Source organism: Vitis vinifera, chromosome 8 (genome assembly GCF_030704535.1).
Source record: "Vitis vinifera cultivar Pinot Noir 40024 chromosome 8, ASM3070453v1".
In the NCBI taxonomy this organism is placed as follows: Eukaryota; Viridiplantae; Streptophyta; class Magnoliopsida; order Vitales; family Vitaceae; genus Vitis; species Vitis vinifera.
The window spans coordinates 11,815,043-11,831,769 of record NC_081812.1 but is presented as its reverse complement, the minus strand read 5'-3'; the positions used below and the strand labels follow the sequence as shown (position 1 = coordinate 11,831,769).

Below are 16,727 nucleotides of genomic sequence, written 5' to 3'. Positions count from 1 at the left end.
ACAAAAAAAAAAAAAAAAACCTTGAGTTTTAATGCTGGAATCGAGAGGGTAGGAATATCATCCTAGGAAAAAGGTCAAATACAAAATGGGATGAAGGGGTTCTTAATTGAAGTTTGGAAGATATCGTATTACCTGAAGACTTTTATTTCTTATTATTATTATTTTTAAAAAAATTATATTGATAAATAATAGATGCTATTCATTCAAATATGAGGTGGCAGCGAGGGTCAACTAAACCAAAGAACACGTTTCTCAGAAAGCTGTTAAACAGAAGGCCTTGTCATGAAATGTGAAAGATGAATTAAAACTTAAAAGAATAATAATAATGAAAAAGAGGTGAAAGCTGCCTCTATGCTTATCAAGAAGCCATTTGCTAACCTCCACCGTTCCTTCTTCGCTCATGTTACGGGTTTCTCAATCAATCCACTGATTTCATTTTTTTTATATATAGTTTATTTAATTGTATTTCCAATAAAAGAAAAAAAAAAAAGTAACGTGGTGCACGTGTGCTCAATAGACAGGAGAAGGTAAAGGAAGGATAAGAAGAAAAAAAGTAGTCGTCGACGTATTGATCCTAAGCTCCTCAAAAGAGCTGCTTTTTGTGGAAGTTTAAGCCTTTTGGGGTTTTCCCAATTTTCAGGCCACTCAGAAGCATCACAACGGCGTGGTTAATTGCATCAAATCAAGACGACCATTAAGGAAAAAGGGGCAATGCTGCTGATCCATCGGTAAAAGGAAAAAAAAAAAAAAAGTAAGCTCTTCAAAAATTATGGACTGTGGTCTGAGACCCAAAATAACTCCCTGGGCCACCCCAATCATCCTCATACTCATTGCCCTCATGTCACAGGGTGCATCAATCATTGACCCCGCAATGTAAATTGGTTGAGCTATCAAAGTTACTCTCCAGTAACTTCATATCATCATTTTCATCTGAAATCATTCAGTGATTTTGAGGTGAAAAAAAAAGTGTGAAACTCGTCTTCACTGCAAAGGACTGACCCTCCACATCAAGGAATTGAGGGTTTGTTGGTCCCGCCAACTGTGTTTCTGTACAAAATGGTACATTTGCCTTGTCGATGCCCACAAATACACTGCAAATGGGTGGTGATTACAAAGAACAGCAGTGGTTGGCAGGGCAGTCATAGCTAGAGTTTACCACTCAATACCTGAATTGACAGAAAGTAAGGCCGGTCGATTCTGTAACTTTTTTCCAACTTTTGTCCACATCACTTAATCCTATCAATACTATCGGGTCCTACCATATGTGCCATATTCATCCATTCTTCCATAATTGATCACATTGTTTCGGCGGTCCACAAGCCAATCCCTCTCAATCTCGCTGAGATGTTCTGACCTGAGGAATTTAAATCTTACACCATGCCAGAATTTCTAGGGGGAAAACGTTTGATCATTAGCACACACATGATAACATTTGCGACTATGTATCATAACAGCTGTAATCTTTCATGAGCAAACTTGGAAAAAAATAAAATCAAATCATTGAGCCTTGCTTCTCTACACTTCCATTTGTTATCAGTACCATCAGCTGGCATGATTCACCCTATCTCTCAGATGCCTGTTTTAATGTTTGAGATCAATACTGCAGACTCTATTCAAACACTCAAATTGGAGGAAATGCAAGTTATAATTCCCCACTTAAATTTGGATGCACAACAATTCTTTAGATGCCACTTCTAGGTGGAAGTGGGTCATGGGATAAAAGCCAATGCAGATCTATAAATCACAGGCCTTGGCCCCATATACAATCGGGGTGCCTAGAGAAAAACAAATGCCCAATTCTCCATCACCATTGAGACACAACAAACTTCGACCTATGGAACATATTCTTGTTTAGAAGCATCCTGGCATCAAAACTTTTCTTAATACCCCAAGTTTAGCCATCTAAACACCAAGGACAGTTTCTAAGAAACCATTCTCAAAGAATAAGATATGCCTCTTGATCACACATGATGGCAACTGTTTAATGACCTAATTGAAATTTAACCACTAAAATTGCACCTTCAATATGCACCTTCAAAAGGATAACACTGATATGAACAAATTTCAAAATAAGATATGCCTCTTGAGAACAAGCTTACTTGACATGATTACAACTGTTTGATGAACTACAGGTTACTTGAAATTTAATGACTAAAATTGTGCTATAATATGCACCTTCAAAAGAATAACACTGCTATGAACAAATTTGAAAATATGCCTCTCGATCACTAGCTTGCTTGACATGATGGCAACCGTTAGATGACCTACAAGTTACTTGAAATTTAATCACTAAAAGTGCGCTATAATATGCACCTTCAAAAGGATAACACTGATATGAACAAAACATCTAAAACCATGTCTCACCTTTACAACAAGGTCAAGTCCTCTATTTTGCTTCTTAATTTCCAATGTGTTCTCCCATTAACACCATTTATTTCCAACATTTTCCGTACTTTAATAATCATCATTTCATACGCAATTAAGATTCACTAAAAATATGATGATATCTACCATTGCATGCCATTTCCCTTTTGAGTTGGAACAAAAAGAAAAAAAATTTCAAAAATTTACCAGCTCACTGTGAATTCCTTGTCCTCTTTGCAGCAAAAAGTTGGCGAAGGAAAGAAAACTTCCCTCTCGTACGTGCGGACAACTCGGTCATGGTACCATTGCTAGACATTGCTGCTCCATTGGTGTCAGATTCTTCTAGTAATGATGATGGAGGTGGTGTGACTTTGAAATGAAATGTGTTCAGCATGCGGATGATCTGGCTGAAGCTGGGTCGCATGTTAGGGTCCTCAACCCAACAAGATTGTATGATAAATGCAAGATCAGGGGATATGTCTTCTGGAAGACTAGGGCGCTCTTGCTGCATTCTCAGACAACATCACTATACTGATTAGTAGTAAAACAATATTGGTTCCAAACACAATAGAATTTTACATTTAATGAAAGGATTGGGATATTTCAAGCAAATCTAGAACTCCACATAAATATAAACATATTTTCCTAGAATGTAAGCTAAAAATAATAAGAAAAAAATAAAATGCCTCCCAGCTGCAACACTTTGACTTGAAGTATGTGGCACCAATGCCTCATGGAGCGGCACCCTGGCTCCATGAGTGGCCGATAACCAAGGCAATGTGAGCTGGAGGCTAGCGAAGGGCAGCACATGGCATGGCATGATGGTATTTTTCCTTTAAAGAGGAAACTTCAAAAGGGAGACTCTACTTGAAGCCAAATGTTTAAATATTCATGACTTAATTAAAATTCATTATGCCTTCTCAAGTATGGATGATGTCTCCTCCAAAATGGCCTAAAATGCTCTTTAAGAAGAAAGGGGGGAGGGGAACTTTAGTGACTTGAGGGAGGTAAGGTGGCATGGGCGTGGCCACACTTAAGGGCTTCAGTGTAAGGCCTCAAACATGAGCAAGGCACATGGGGCAAGCCTTGTTAGCATCATTGGCTACATGACATGTGGTGGCGTGCAAGCCATGGCCTTGTATGGCACATGGTGCGATGTAATCTCCCCCTCCTGACAATGGCACAAGGGTGCAATGCCTTGTGCAATGAGACGACTTGGCACAAGGGCACAATACCTTGTGTATGGAGATGAGGAATCATGCGTGCAATGTCATGATTGGTTGTTGCACCAAGAAGAGGGCTTGGGCATGGCAAGGTACCATAGCAGCAACAAGACGGATGCAAGAGCAGGTTGCCTCGAAATGGACGTGATCCAGATACGGGAACACATATGAGCATGTTTAATACGCTCAAGGAGCAACAAAACATGAACCAGGGGAAGGATTGGCACTAAGGCAAGTTTCTAGATGTGCAAGCTAAGAGAGGGCTTAGCATGCGCATGGGTTGCATCAAGATGCATGTGATAGGCTGCTTTAGAGAGCTAATCAGATGCATGGGTAATTCAAGCACATGAATAGACTAACTCAAGGCACAAGAGCAAGCACACTTGAGGCAAAACACCAAAGAGACGTCTTGGTATTGGGGAAAGTCCAACAAAGACGTGTTGCACAGCAAACCAAGAACTTGAAGGGTTGGTACGTGGATTGATACAAGAGGCAATAACATGAGGAATTTCAAATGGATGAGGAGGAATGAGCCAAGGACATTTGAAAGCTAAGAGTTGGATTCAAATTGTGATTATAGTTTGAGTTTGAATAAGAGTTCAGATTCTAATTTTAATTGTAGTTTAAGGACTACGATTGCTTCCTCCTAATCACATAAGGAGTGGTTGGTGTCACACCTATGAAAAGGAAGACCGAAAATGCCTTTTGAAATTATCTTGAGATAGAGAATATACAAAGGTATATTAGGGAGGGAGAGTCTTCTCAAAACATAGCATGAGAGAGCATGAACTCACTAAAGAAATTGTGGGATCTTGCTGAGCTATGTCTTGTATTGTTATTTAGAGAAGAAATAAAAAACAAGTTAGGGAATTGAGCCTCGTAAATCTCGTGTGACTTTTGTGGGTTTTTCTTGATTGCAATCTCGTGTGGGTTTCAACCTAAGGCAGGGAGCCTTTCAATGGTAAGTTTCATCAAGTCGATTAAGGCACAATGTCTTCCGAGAAGAACAAAGGAGGACTAGGGTTCAAAGGGCTCTCAATGTTGAATAAAGCATTGCCTTGGAAATGGTTATGGAGATTTCTTGTGAATGTATTGCCTCTGGAGTAGAGTCATAGTGGGGAAGTATGGTGAAATGGCTGGGAAGTGGTGCTCCAAGGTTGATGGAGAGGCTTATGATTGCAACCTCTAGAAAGTGATACAAAGAGGTCAGGTCTGTTAGGAAGATTTTCAAGTGAGAAGTAACATCTCCATTTATAATGATCATAGGGAATAATATTCAACAAAAATAAGTAAGTACTTTAGCATTTCTTAGTTTTAGTTGGAGCCTGTTTTTGTAGAATTGGTTTTAGAAGTTTATTTCCTAGTTAATTTCTATTAGTTTTAGTTCTAATTTGCTTTAGAAACTGAGTTATATTCCAACTATGAAAAAGAGCCTTAGTCTTATTAGGAAAAGGAGTTCCATGAGTCTTATATAAACCTATGTGTCTTCCATTTTAATGACTAGATTTATTAACAATTTTGTGACTATTTAGCTTCTTAAAGGTGTGATTGTTTCCCTTAGATGTGATTGCCAAGGAACCTTAGCGTGATTACCAAGGATCCATCTCTTCTTTCTTTCCTTTCTTCTATCATATTTGATCTCTCATCTCATTATACAACAAACAAAGATCTTACATCAAATGGTCAAACAACAAAATTTTGGACAGATGAGTGGCGTGGTGGAGGATTTGAGCCTTTTTTTTTTCCTTGCGTTTGTGGTTCATAGGGATGCTTAGGTGGAGGATTATTCAGAAACAGGAGCAGGGATAACAGCCTGCTGGAATCCAAGGTTTAGGAGAAGCTTCTTTGATTGAGAGTCGAATGTGGCAGAAGAGTTTTTGTGCCTTTTGAACCTGGTGTAGATTCGGGTCAACTCTACTGATGAGTTTGTGCAAAAGGCATCCAAGAAGGCATATTCTCAATTATGTCATGCCACAAGTCTCTGTGTTTTGATATTGCTTTGAACTTTCCAACTTCAGAAATTTGGGCTTCACCAATAAGTTTTGTGCATAAGGCATCCAAGAAGGCATATTCCCTGTCAAGCCATACTACAAGTCTCTGTGTTTTGAGGTTGCTTTGAACTTTCCAACAACTGAAATTTGGGCTTCTAAGGTATTTCCAAGGTTATCTTCTTTGTTTAGGAAGAAGATTGGGGAAAAATTCTCATGAGTGATCATACAAGGGCAAAAAGTTGGAATGAGTTGAATAGATGTTATCTTGGCATGCAATGGGAAGAGTCGACGAGTTATGTTCTACTCCATCATGATCAAGTTTTTAGACCTTGGTGCTTTCTTTATTTGAGCCACCTGGATCCTTCCAAGGAAAGTTTGTTATACCCTTAATGGATGTCACAGTAAATTTATGGGTCAAAGGAGGAAGTTGGTTTGGAAGAAGACCCCTTTATGTCTATTTTGGGACTATTTTGAAAGAAAAGAACAAAAGATTTTTTTAATGTTTTGAGTGAACATTTTTAGTGGTTAAAGACTCCTAGTCTTTCCTTGCTTTACCGAGCTACTTTGGGGTAGAAATCAACAACTTCTAACTAGATCTTGTAGATAGTTTGTGCATGAAGTAGCCATAGGTGCTGTTTTGGGACCTTTTTTTTTTTTTTTTTTTTTTGGACTTGGTGTGTCCTATATACCTCCTAAGCATTAGGGTTAGGGTTGCACCCTTTTTTTTAGGCACCTTTAAATTCATTTTTTCCTATTCACCTATCAAAGAAATTATAATATGCTAAATCTTTACATGGCTAACAATGCTTGGTCTACCATGATTGCCTTCTTGCATAATGGCTTCTATCATAAAACTTGGCAAACTGGAAGTCCTTAACCAAGGTAAGGGAATCATCTACTATAAACAGCCTCTGAACAACAGTCCCTTGGAAGATGCCAAATTATAGGAACATCAAAATACTAAGGTTTTTGTGGAATAAACAACAAAAGAAAATAGAGTTTTAGGCCTTGTTTGGTAATTGTTCTTGAAAATGGTTTTTTGTTCTTTAAAGAAAAAGAAAAAAAAAAGAGCGCTTTTTTAACTTAGAAAACACAGTTTGGCAAACCTTTGATACAAAACAGTTTTCTAAGCATTTGTTCTGAAAATTGGTTTTAAGAACACATTTTAGGTGTTTTCAGTTGTTTTGTGTAGAGTGTTCCAAGCAATAATTGAAAATGTGAAGAATATTTTAGAAACTTTTGTATTGTACATAAGTATGTTGTACCTTGATCGAGAATGAGCCCAGGAAACTTTTTTTTGTTTTTTTCATATTTAAGTTCCTGGACAGAATTCTGTTCTCAAAAATAATTGAAAACCATTTTTGAGAACAACTCTTAAAAACAGTTTTTTAAAAGCTGTTTTTGAAATTGTTCCAAACAAACCCTTATATTCATTTGGTGTGGTAGGAGATAATCTGGAAAGTAGCCTGCAAACATAAAAAATTCATGCAATCCTTGATTATTGCAAGATTGTCAAGACAAAACCATTAGATGGTAGCTCCTAATGTCCTACATGTGCACTATACAACCTATCAACAAATAACATAACAATACTCAGACTAAAAATTTCCAGTGGTACATTTGTTTTTATTTTGTAGATATATGTATTCATTATTTTAATTAATTTAGTTGAACTATCCAATCTATAACTTGTTTAGGTAGCTCAGACTTATATTATATGTGGTAACCTTTAAATTATAGTTTCCTATGTCCTCAAGTTAGATAAAGTGACATCTAAATTATCACAAATCAACAAGACAGCAAATACATCATAATAACAGAATGCCAATAGTGGAAAGATCAGATATAGTTTCTTTGCACCTTAAATGCAGCAGCATAAGCGGCCTGCAAATTTGACATGCCTTCAAATGGCATGCGATTGGTCAATAATTCCCAGAAGACAATCCCAAAGCTGTAGACATCAACCTTGTTATTATAATGCTTCTTCTCACCCTGACGCAATGTCACAGTGCTGTACAGCTGTAAAGGCACTCTCAAGTTGTTGGTAAACAGTTTGACAAATGAGCGGAGACAAACATATATGTCACAACCAAATTACAGGTGTTTCTTACACAGAATGATAATTAATTTCCCTTTTTCAAAAAGAAAGAAAAGATCAAAATAAAATGCATGTGAGTAAACACATAAACAACTCGATTCAATCCCAACAAAGCACCAAGAGTTGCACAACCAGCACCCTGTTTGCATTGATGTGTTTTGCCAAGAAACATCTTAGGTTCAAGAGTCCTGCAACATAGGAAATAGATGGAGCAAAAAAAGAAAAAAAGAAAAAGGAAGCATAAAAAAGAGCGTAACTATTTTCCAGATTATTTATGAGACAGTCTATGCCTATGGATACAGTCAAATCAGATTAACTTCTGAAGTAGGAGAAGGTAACTAGACACACATAACATACTTGTGATGAGAACATCAAAAGAATGAATCCCAGAGAATCTAGAAATGAACATTTGTTCTTTGAGGAAGTAAATTAGGTATGATTTCTGAACATATCACAACTTCGTTGAAACCAATCCAGTTTCTCCACCAGACCTAGTTAAGGCTGTAGCAATATACCAGAAATGAACTATTTGCAACCAATAATGAAGGCATGGTCACTAAATGTGAATGGCCCAGGAGTGGTAATCAGAAGCTTTGGAACAGAAGCACCATAACAATATATGAATCACAAGTCCACAAGTGTACACTACCACTCAAAGATAGGCTACAATTGAAACATCTTGTTCAAATGATTTCAGGATCATATGTTCTGAAAACATTTGCTGGTGCTTGTATGAAAGATTTTCTTACCAATCAAACAATCCAAAATCATTTGATTATCCTAGCTATAATAGGCACGGGACTAATCTGTCATATCTAGATCTTCTACCAAAAGCATAATCTCAAAGCAATAATGCAATTACTTTGGTGTAGGTGCCCAAAAGTATGTCAGCTTGGTAAATCATTTTATGACCTAAATGAGGAATAACAAGTCCAAAACATCAGTCTGCTCCTTACCCAAACTTAGGAAGAGACATGACATAAATCTACCCCACCTCAACTATAAATGAGATGAATACTGAGTAAAAAACATGAACCAGTCATATAAATCTCTGAATAAAGGGGTAAAAAATCATACAAATCCAAGTTGAATTGCTACATTTTCACCTTAATCTGCATCCATGCCATATGCTTGAGCACAACTTCGTTGCCTCTGTAGAATGCAAAGGGCTAATCCTAACGTCAGGAGTTGTTTCTTCTTTTTAATTATGACAAGCTCCATGTTGTAACACAGAGCTATATGCTTCCAATATTCTGAACTGACAATCCCACAACCAATTTATAATAGTTCAATTTAATTCTTCAGAGTTTTTCATTTTTTTTATTTTTTTTAGGAATTACAAGTTATGGGCCATGTGCAATGCACATGAACTAATACATAAATCGAAGTATAAAATTTTATTTAAAAATTATATAACAAGCCTTAAATACAAATTATCAAATAATGATAAATGCTACCTCTGGAGAAGCTAAAATGCGTGCACAGCCAACAGTTGAGTGATTGAGAGGACCTCTCAAAAAGAGCGTGAGCAGCAAAGAGGGAGTCATTGGAAGACAAAATAAACCACAGACAACTAATCCTACACATGTTAGGTTAGTCTATCGTAAAAATAAAAATTTTCATGTCAAGAATTTTCTGTCTTTCGAGTTTTTATGGAGGTAATTTTTTATAATCATTTAACATTAACCACTCAGTGGACCAACAAATCTCACATGGTCAATTTACATCAAATAATTCAAATTCTTTGAGCTTGAGTCAACTGAATTGAGTTATATTTTCTCTTTCATGCTTAGGCCTCATTTGGTGAGCTATTACCTCAAGTAAAGTGCTTCTTTGAGAAGTAAAGAAAAGCTTGTCATTCAATGAGTAAAACAGAATTTAAATTCAGAACTTTGTCAAGTAACCTCACTTCAAAAAACAGCACTGCTATCCTGACTTTGTTGAAAGGAGTTTCTAGATCCCAAATATCTTACTCTAAATTGCTTTGCCTATAATCAGACACACTATAAAACACATTGATAGTTGGATAGTACTTTTAAGCAATAGAAAGAAGAAAGTCTGCATCAAATGGGCCTTTATTATTTCCTTCTTCCTTGTTTTACATTGGACATTCAAAAATAGAGGAATAATTAGAATTTTTTGCAACTTAGATTCTTCTGAAACCCCGCATTCTAACTACATAAAGGAATCCAGAATCCGAAATTTCTTCTCAAAAACCATCAATGGAAGTGCATCATTTGCTACAAACTAGATATTTTATATCAAATAGTCTGTATCTGTTTGTTTCTACCAGTCAAGTCCCCAAAAAATTAACATGAATATCTTTCCTTAGATCCTGTTCCTAGCATCATGCTTCTTTTTCAACTTCTTATTCTTTCACCAGACTCATCAAGGCTTTCTTACTTCATAGAAGTTTCTAGGATATGGGGTTAAGAAATGCAGCAGCAAAGATGAAAGAATAAATCCAATAAGGAGCTAAGAGGAAGAGAAAGGCCAAAGAAACATGGATTGAGACAGATAAAAATCATGATGGCATATGACAAAAGAGATGATATGACCTTATAGATGAAACTTAAAAAAAAAAAAAAATAGAAAAGAAAAGAAAAGAAAGATTCAAATAGTACTCAAATAGATGACCCAACTCAGGTAGCCAGAGTGGTCTAGGAAATCCCTAATTCAAAATAAATTATAATCACATCTGTGGTAATCAAGTTTGTCATCTCATTCCAACCTAGACATCAATGGGGCATCACATGCTTCAACTATTAACAAACTGAATGATGGTGATTAATTAAATAATGAAGAGCATTATAAGAAGCAAACCTCGGGAGCCATCCAACGGTATGTCCCAGTTTCTGCGGTCATCATCTCAGTCACAGATTCTTCCCTTGCAAGACCAAAATCTGCAAGCTTTACAGATTTCTGATTGGCCGTAAGCAACAAATTGTCTGCAGTGTTAAAATTTGATGGATAATCTTGATCAGTGAAGGGAATAAAGACACAAAAACTGAATTGCATAAAATTCCATATGTAATTCAGGAAATTTTAACCCACTTTTTTCTCATCACAATGCAGAAACAAAAAGTTAATGCATCCAGGTTGCTATGGTACAAACCACATCTTGCATATGAATATGCCTTTATTTCTTCCATTTTTTCCTCTTTTTTTACAAATACAGTTTGGGATGGGAGAGCTGAAACTGACCATGTGAAAGCACTGACATAGATGAAAACAATCCATCTAAGACTCAATTCACAATGAATCAATGAACTTTGTGCATCGTCCATGGCCAGAGCGGGTTATCCTTAGCAATGAAAGAAAAGAACAAGAACTAAATAAGATAAAGGTGAACTGCAATGAGTTTTATCCCATTAATTATAACTGAATTCCAACTTAATTTCCATATTGATTAACGTGATTTGATATGTTTCAGGATTTTTTTTTTAATGCTTTTCAATTATAAAGAGAAGGAAGGGGAAAAGGGATGGAGAAAGAAGATAAGAGCACAATGCTGTATATAAATTCAAAATGCATTTATAAACAGAATCACTAACAGCTCTAGAGTAAAAACAACAAAGTTCTAATAATCAACATAGATAAATGGTATGTATATTATTCTTGATCTAACATACTCAGGAAACAAATGAAATTCTAAACAGCTCATCTAGGCATGACGTACCAGGTTTAAGATCTCTATGTATAATCCCATTGGCATGCAAACACTCCATGGCTCGAGCAATGTCAAGAGCAAAACTTAATGCAACATGAATGTCCATCCGTTTTGGACGAATACTGGTTAAATACTTCCGAAGTGACATACCTGGTAATAGCTCTGTAACTATCACCATTAAAGGATCCTTACAAGCTCCAATAAACTGCAAAGACAAGAAATATCATATGCCCACTAGAGTGAAAAAATAAAATTAAAAAAAGAAAAAAGAAAAATAGTCCATGCAAATATGTGAATGTACATGCTTAAAGATAAGAACAAACATTTATACAAGGATGCTCACCTTGACAAGATTCTCATGTTTTACTCTTGACATCATATTAACTTCCCGGGCAAAACGTCCCTCAAGTGCAGCTCTTTCTTCTGAAGTGCTTCCACGGTGGAGAACTTTGATAGCAACAATTTGATCACCATACCTGGACAGAGATTAGACTACACCTATGTAACTAGGACGCTAATTGCCAGACAAAACTGCTCACAGGGACATGGGTACAATTTATTCGATTACATTAGGACTATCACTTAATGCTCATCGGTATAACAAAAAATTAAGTGCCATCAAAACAATCAAAAGGCCAATTTGGTTGTGAAGGACCACCAAAAAATTCTAATTTTAATTATAAAAATAAAATAATAATGCAGTTGTTTTAGTAAGGGCTAAAAAATAAGTTCTTGCAGGGTCCAACAGCAAAACCGTCTTTGGCTACAGAACCCAGCAATCACAGACTTTAATTTTCATCAAGTAATTAGTAGATATGTGCAATAATTTTAGCAAATGGGCCATCTGCATTGGCACTAGAATAAAAATAAAAATAGCAAATACATTACATTGAGGATAAGTCACCAAACTACCAAGCCTTACATGTAGTTAACTAGCAACCAAAAAGGGTAAGGCTAACAGCTTCAAGAACACAATTTAATCCCCATAATGAAAGAAGTTTGCACTCACCTTCCTTCATAAACTTTCCCATGTGCTCCTTCACCAACTTTCGATCCGATAAAAATTAATTTTGGATCAACAAGAAGATTCTCATCAATTGTTAACTGGGGGGCCATAATCGACCCATTCTGGGTGAAAGATTTTGGGTCGACCTCAACGGAATTTCTTATAATCGATTCCTCAATTTCCCCTTGTTCTCCTCCTGTATTACTCTCGCTGCAACTCATGCTGCAACCTCAGATTATGCCCGAGTTCCTCATTTCAATATCTATTCTCTGATTATTAATGATCGTCAGCCCTCCGTAGACATTTCTCCACAATCACCAAGCAAGAACCCAATCTTTCCAACTGTTTTCACGCTCTCCTCCAAATTAACCATTCAGGAGTGAACCAAGACTCTGCTATCACCTTCAACGGCTACCTCAAACGCGAAATTTTTCGCAGATAAATGAAACAAAACCACGGGAAAAGAGCTTTCCTTTAAGCCTCTGTATTCAAACACCCGAGAATTGAACCCGAGCGTGAAGCATCGTCGCCCGTGCAAATGAAAAGAAAGATAATCCCTGGATAGAAAACAAGAGCAAACAAGAGAAACTTACAGAAGAAGCAAGAAATTCCCGAGAACGAAAGAGCAACCAAAACGATGAGTCTGGATCATCTGCTTCATAGTGTAAGCTTCTTTGTTCCGAGTTGATGGTTTAAAAATTAAAACCCCAACCCTAACCCTAACCCTAAAAAAGAAAAGCAACGTCTGCGTCAATGAGTTTTCTCTCTCTAGAAAATTCAGAGATTTCTCTCTCTACAGACTGAAAATGGAGGCGTTCCGATGAAGATATTCCCAGTCTCTGTTACGGACTAAAGTGGAAGTAATTTTTTCTCTCTTAAAAAAAAGAAGAAAAAAAGACTAAAATAAAAATAAAAAAGGCAAGAAGTATATAGCGAATGAGAGAAGAGCACGTGGATAGCATGGCAATGAGGCTTCCGATCACAGGATCAGCGATTTGGACGTTCTTGGTGGAGGATGCTTAGGTGAGCAGTCGACTAGAGACAAACTCCTCCTTTCTCGGCTCGGCTCGGCTCCCCAACTTCCAATTAATTTGAGAAATTAGTTAAATAATATTTATTTTGGCTGTTATTTTGATAAATAATGAAAAACTTTAATTATTATTATTTAATTTAAAATTAAATAATGTAAGGCTAACAAAAATTTAATTAAATGTTGATAATGACAGTAAATTTTGTTGACTTAAGTTGGGTGAGCTCCGCCCTAGAAATTAATCCAAGGAGTGGGTAAAAAAATTTTAAATTATTTTAACCAATAGAAATTTAATTTTTAATATAGTTTGGGTTCGCTTGCAATTTTGGTTTTTTAATTAAGTTTGAAGATGATTTTTTAATTCATGTTGTCTTAAATTTTGATAACAAATATTTAGAGAGAAAGGTATAATAAATTTAATTGCTAAATTTATAAAAAATAAAATAAAAATAAAAATTTATGGCATGTTTAGAAATGTTTTTTAGAATAATTTTTTATTTTTTAGAAAAAAAAAAGAAGAAGAAAAAACTAGTCTATTTGATAATTACTTTTCAAAATAATTTTAAAAAATAATTTTTGAGTTTTATAGGACAAAAGTTTGTTTGAAAAACTAAAATGCTTTTAACCTATTTTTAATTTTTAAAAATAATTTTTATATATAGTATTTTATTTTTAATCATTTATATATTTATATAATTATTTTTTAAAACAATCTTCACAAGTGAAAATAATATAAAACAACTAAAAAAATATTATTTAAAAATAAAAAATAATTTTTTTTATCAAGTTGTTTCCTATATTTTTTACTTGAGATAACTAAAAATTATGTTAAAAAATAATTCTCAAATTTGACAACTAAAAACTATTTTATATTTTAAAAGAATATCTTGTAATTATTTTATATTATTTTCACTTGTTTCCTGATGAATATTTTAGAAACTAATTATATAAACGAATTGAATGATTAAAATAAATTATTAAATATAAAATATATTTTTAAAATATATTTAAAAATATTTTAAGTTCTCAAATAAATTAAAAATATTTTAAATTCTCAAACAAACTTTTATCTTATAAAACGTCATGAACATATTTTAAAAAATGTTTTCAAAAACTATTTTTAAGAATCGTTTTTAACTTACATTCACACTTCTAAATTCATTGAACAATCAATTTAAAGTCAATGCGAAGAATTTTCTATTTATTGTAACAAAATTCTTATACTAATAATTTAAATTATTGGATAAATATATAAATAAATTAAACCAATGTTAAATGAGATTAATCGGTATATCCCATAATGTGATCGGTCTAGGGGACCCTTAGCTAATCATTTATTGGTTATATATTGATAGGTGAGTGGATTGGCAAAGGAGTAGGTGGTGGACACGTATTCATTCCAAATATGAAGCACCGAGGGGACCATGGGTCCATGACACACCCACCAAATGTACTCTACTTTCCACCGTTCCGTCAGCCACATAACGTACATCATTCATTTCATTCATTCACGCACCTCCTCCCCTTCGTGTCCGTCTGTCTAGGCATGTCAGTTTGAGACATCAGACAGCAGCTTCCAAGGATTTGAATTCCAAGGGTTGGGGGTGACCCGTGAGCCACCCTCTCGACCACATGAAAATCGTGAATCATTCCGTGACACTGTGAATGGATCAGGCTTCTGAGTTTGATCAGATATTTCGTTCTTTTCTTTCTTGGGTTTATTGGGCGAAGTGCAGCGTAATGTGATGATGGGCTTGACTGGACGTGCTGCATTTTCAGACCAAGGAGGCACTCATTATTTGCCACTTGTCGAGCTTTTACACCACACATATAGTCGAATGGAATGTGTACGGATGATACGTGGCACTTCTGTTCTGACACATGTTTTATTTCTATTTAATCGTGTAGGTCCCACTACGGACTTGATGTCTATCAAAAATGGAGATGAATCGTACAATGAATCTCGTGTATATGATTTGATCATACTTTATTGATTTATATTTAATTTATGTTGAAAGTTTCTATATATTCATACCTATTAAGCGGCCAAATAGGCAGTTATTTCTTTTTAATTCAAATTTTTATTTTTTTTTTATTTTTTTAAAGAATTAGAGGGAAAATAGAAAATTCAATCATATAAAAAAAATAAAAAATTTATTTATAAAACTACCCATAGAAACTTTCAAAAACTACTAATATAAAAGTTATGAAATCATTAAAACTTACATCTCCTTTCATGTCTATGACATAATATTACTATGCTCCTCAATAGACTTTTTAATGTCTAAAGGAAATGCAAATCTCTCTTATGAACACAAAAATAAGAATTACGTTATTTTTAAAATTTTTGGATTAAGCATAATAATGACTTAAAGCTTATGTATATTCTCGAGAATTCTCTACTAGATATATGTAAGAAAACTTAATGAAAGTGGAATCCATTTGAAAACCATATTTTCTTTCTTAGGTCTATTTATGGGTGAAGTTCCTATTGTGATGATGGCCTTGACTAGATGTGCTTCATTTTCAAACCAGGGAGGCACTCATTATTTGCTACTTGTCAAGCTTTTACAGCACACATATGGTCTAATGGGAATGTGTACAATGATATTTCTATTTAATTATCTAGTCCCACTACAAAATTGATATCTATCAAAAAAACGAGATCTATCATAAATGTCATGTATATGATTTGATCATAACCATGAGGGGTGGCAATTATCTCTTTTTAATCCAAGTTTTTATCTTTTTAGATTTTTTTTTTTTTGTAGTTATAGATAAAATCGAAAAATTTAATCACATTAAGAGACAACAATTTATGTGTCAAACCACCTATAAAGTCTTCTAAAGACTTTGCGAATATAAAACCATGAAGTTAGACATTGTAGAGTTATAATTCACTAAATATAAAAGAAAGTACATTGATTTACTTGAAAATTGTCACTCCCTAAACCTTACACCTCCTCTTACGTCTATGATACGACACCATTGTGTTCCTTCATGGACTTTTCAACATGTTAAGAGAATGTGAATCTCTCTCACAAACCTAAGAATAAGAATCATAAACTTTTTTAAAATTTCGAATTAAGCATAAAGAATAATGACTTAAGCTTATGCACATGACTTAATAATAAACACATATAAGGGAAAACCTAGTGAACTTATATCTAATTTGGAAATCATATTTTACTAAAAAAACAATTTAGAAACTTGAGAATCTTAAAAAGATTTAAAAAGATTTCATATTTTAAGTTTAAAAAGATTTGAAAAGATTTTCCTTTTAAAATTCTTAATTTAAATTCTTTTCCCAACTTCTTAAAAGATTTTGAAAGATTTTTTTTTTTT

At 34.6% G+C, this 16,727-nt stretch overlaps 1 protein-coding gene across 1 annotated transcript; it reads right to left on the bottom strand.

Annotated features, from left to right (window-relative positions):
* Window positions 1-2,308: 2,308 nt before the first annotated feature.
* On the bottom strand, window positions 2,309-13,234 carry LOC100244846 (serine/threonine-protein kinase STY13). The gene is made up of 6 exons (XM_002270717.4): window positions 12,356-13,234; window positions 11,690-11,822; window positions 11,356-11,551; window positions 10,500-10,624; window positions 7,439-7,597; window positions 2,309-2,869 (listed from the first exon to the last, which is right to left on the bottom strand). The coding sequence occupies exons 1-6, from the start codon at window positions 12,571-12,573 to the stop codon at window positions 2,576-2,578; spliced, it is 1,125 nt and encodes a 374-aa protein (XP_002270753.1). The 5' UTR covers window positions 12,574-13,234; the 3' UTR covers window positions 2,309-2,575.
* Window positions 13,235-16,727: the final 3,493 nt, after the last annotated feature.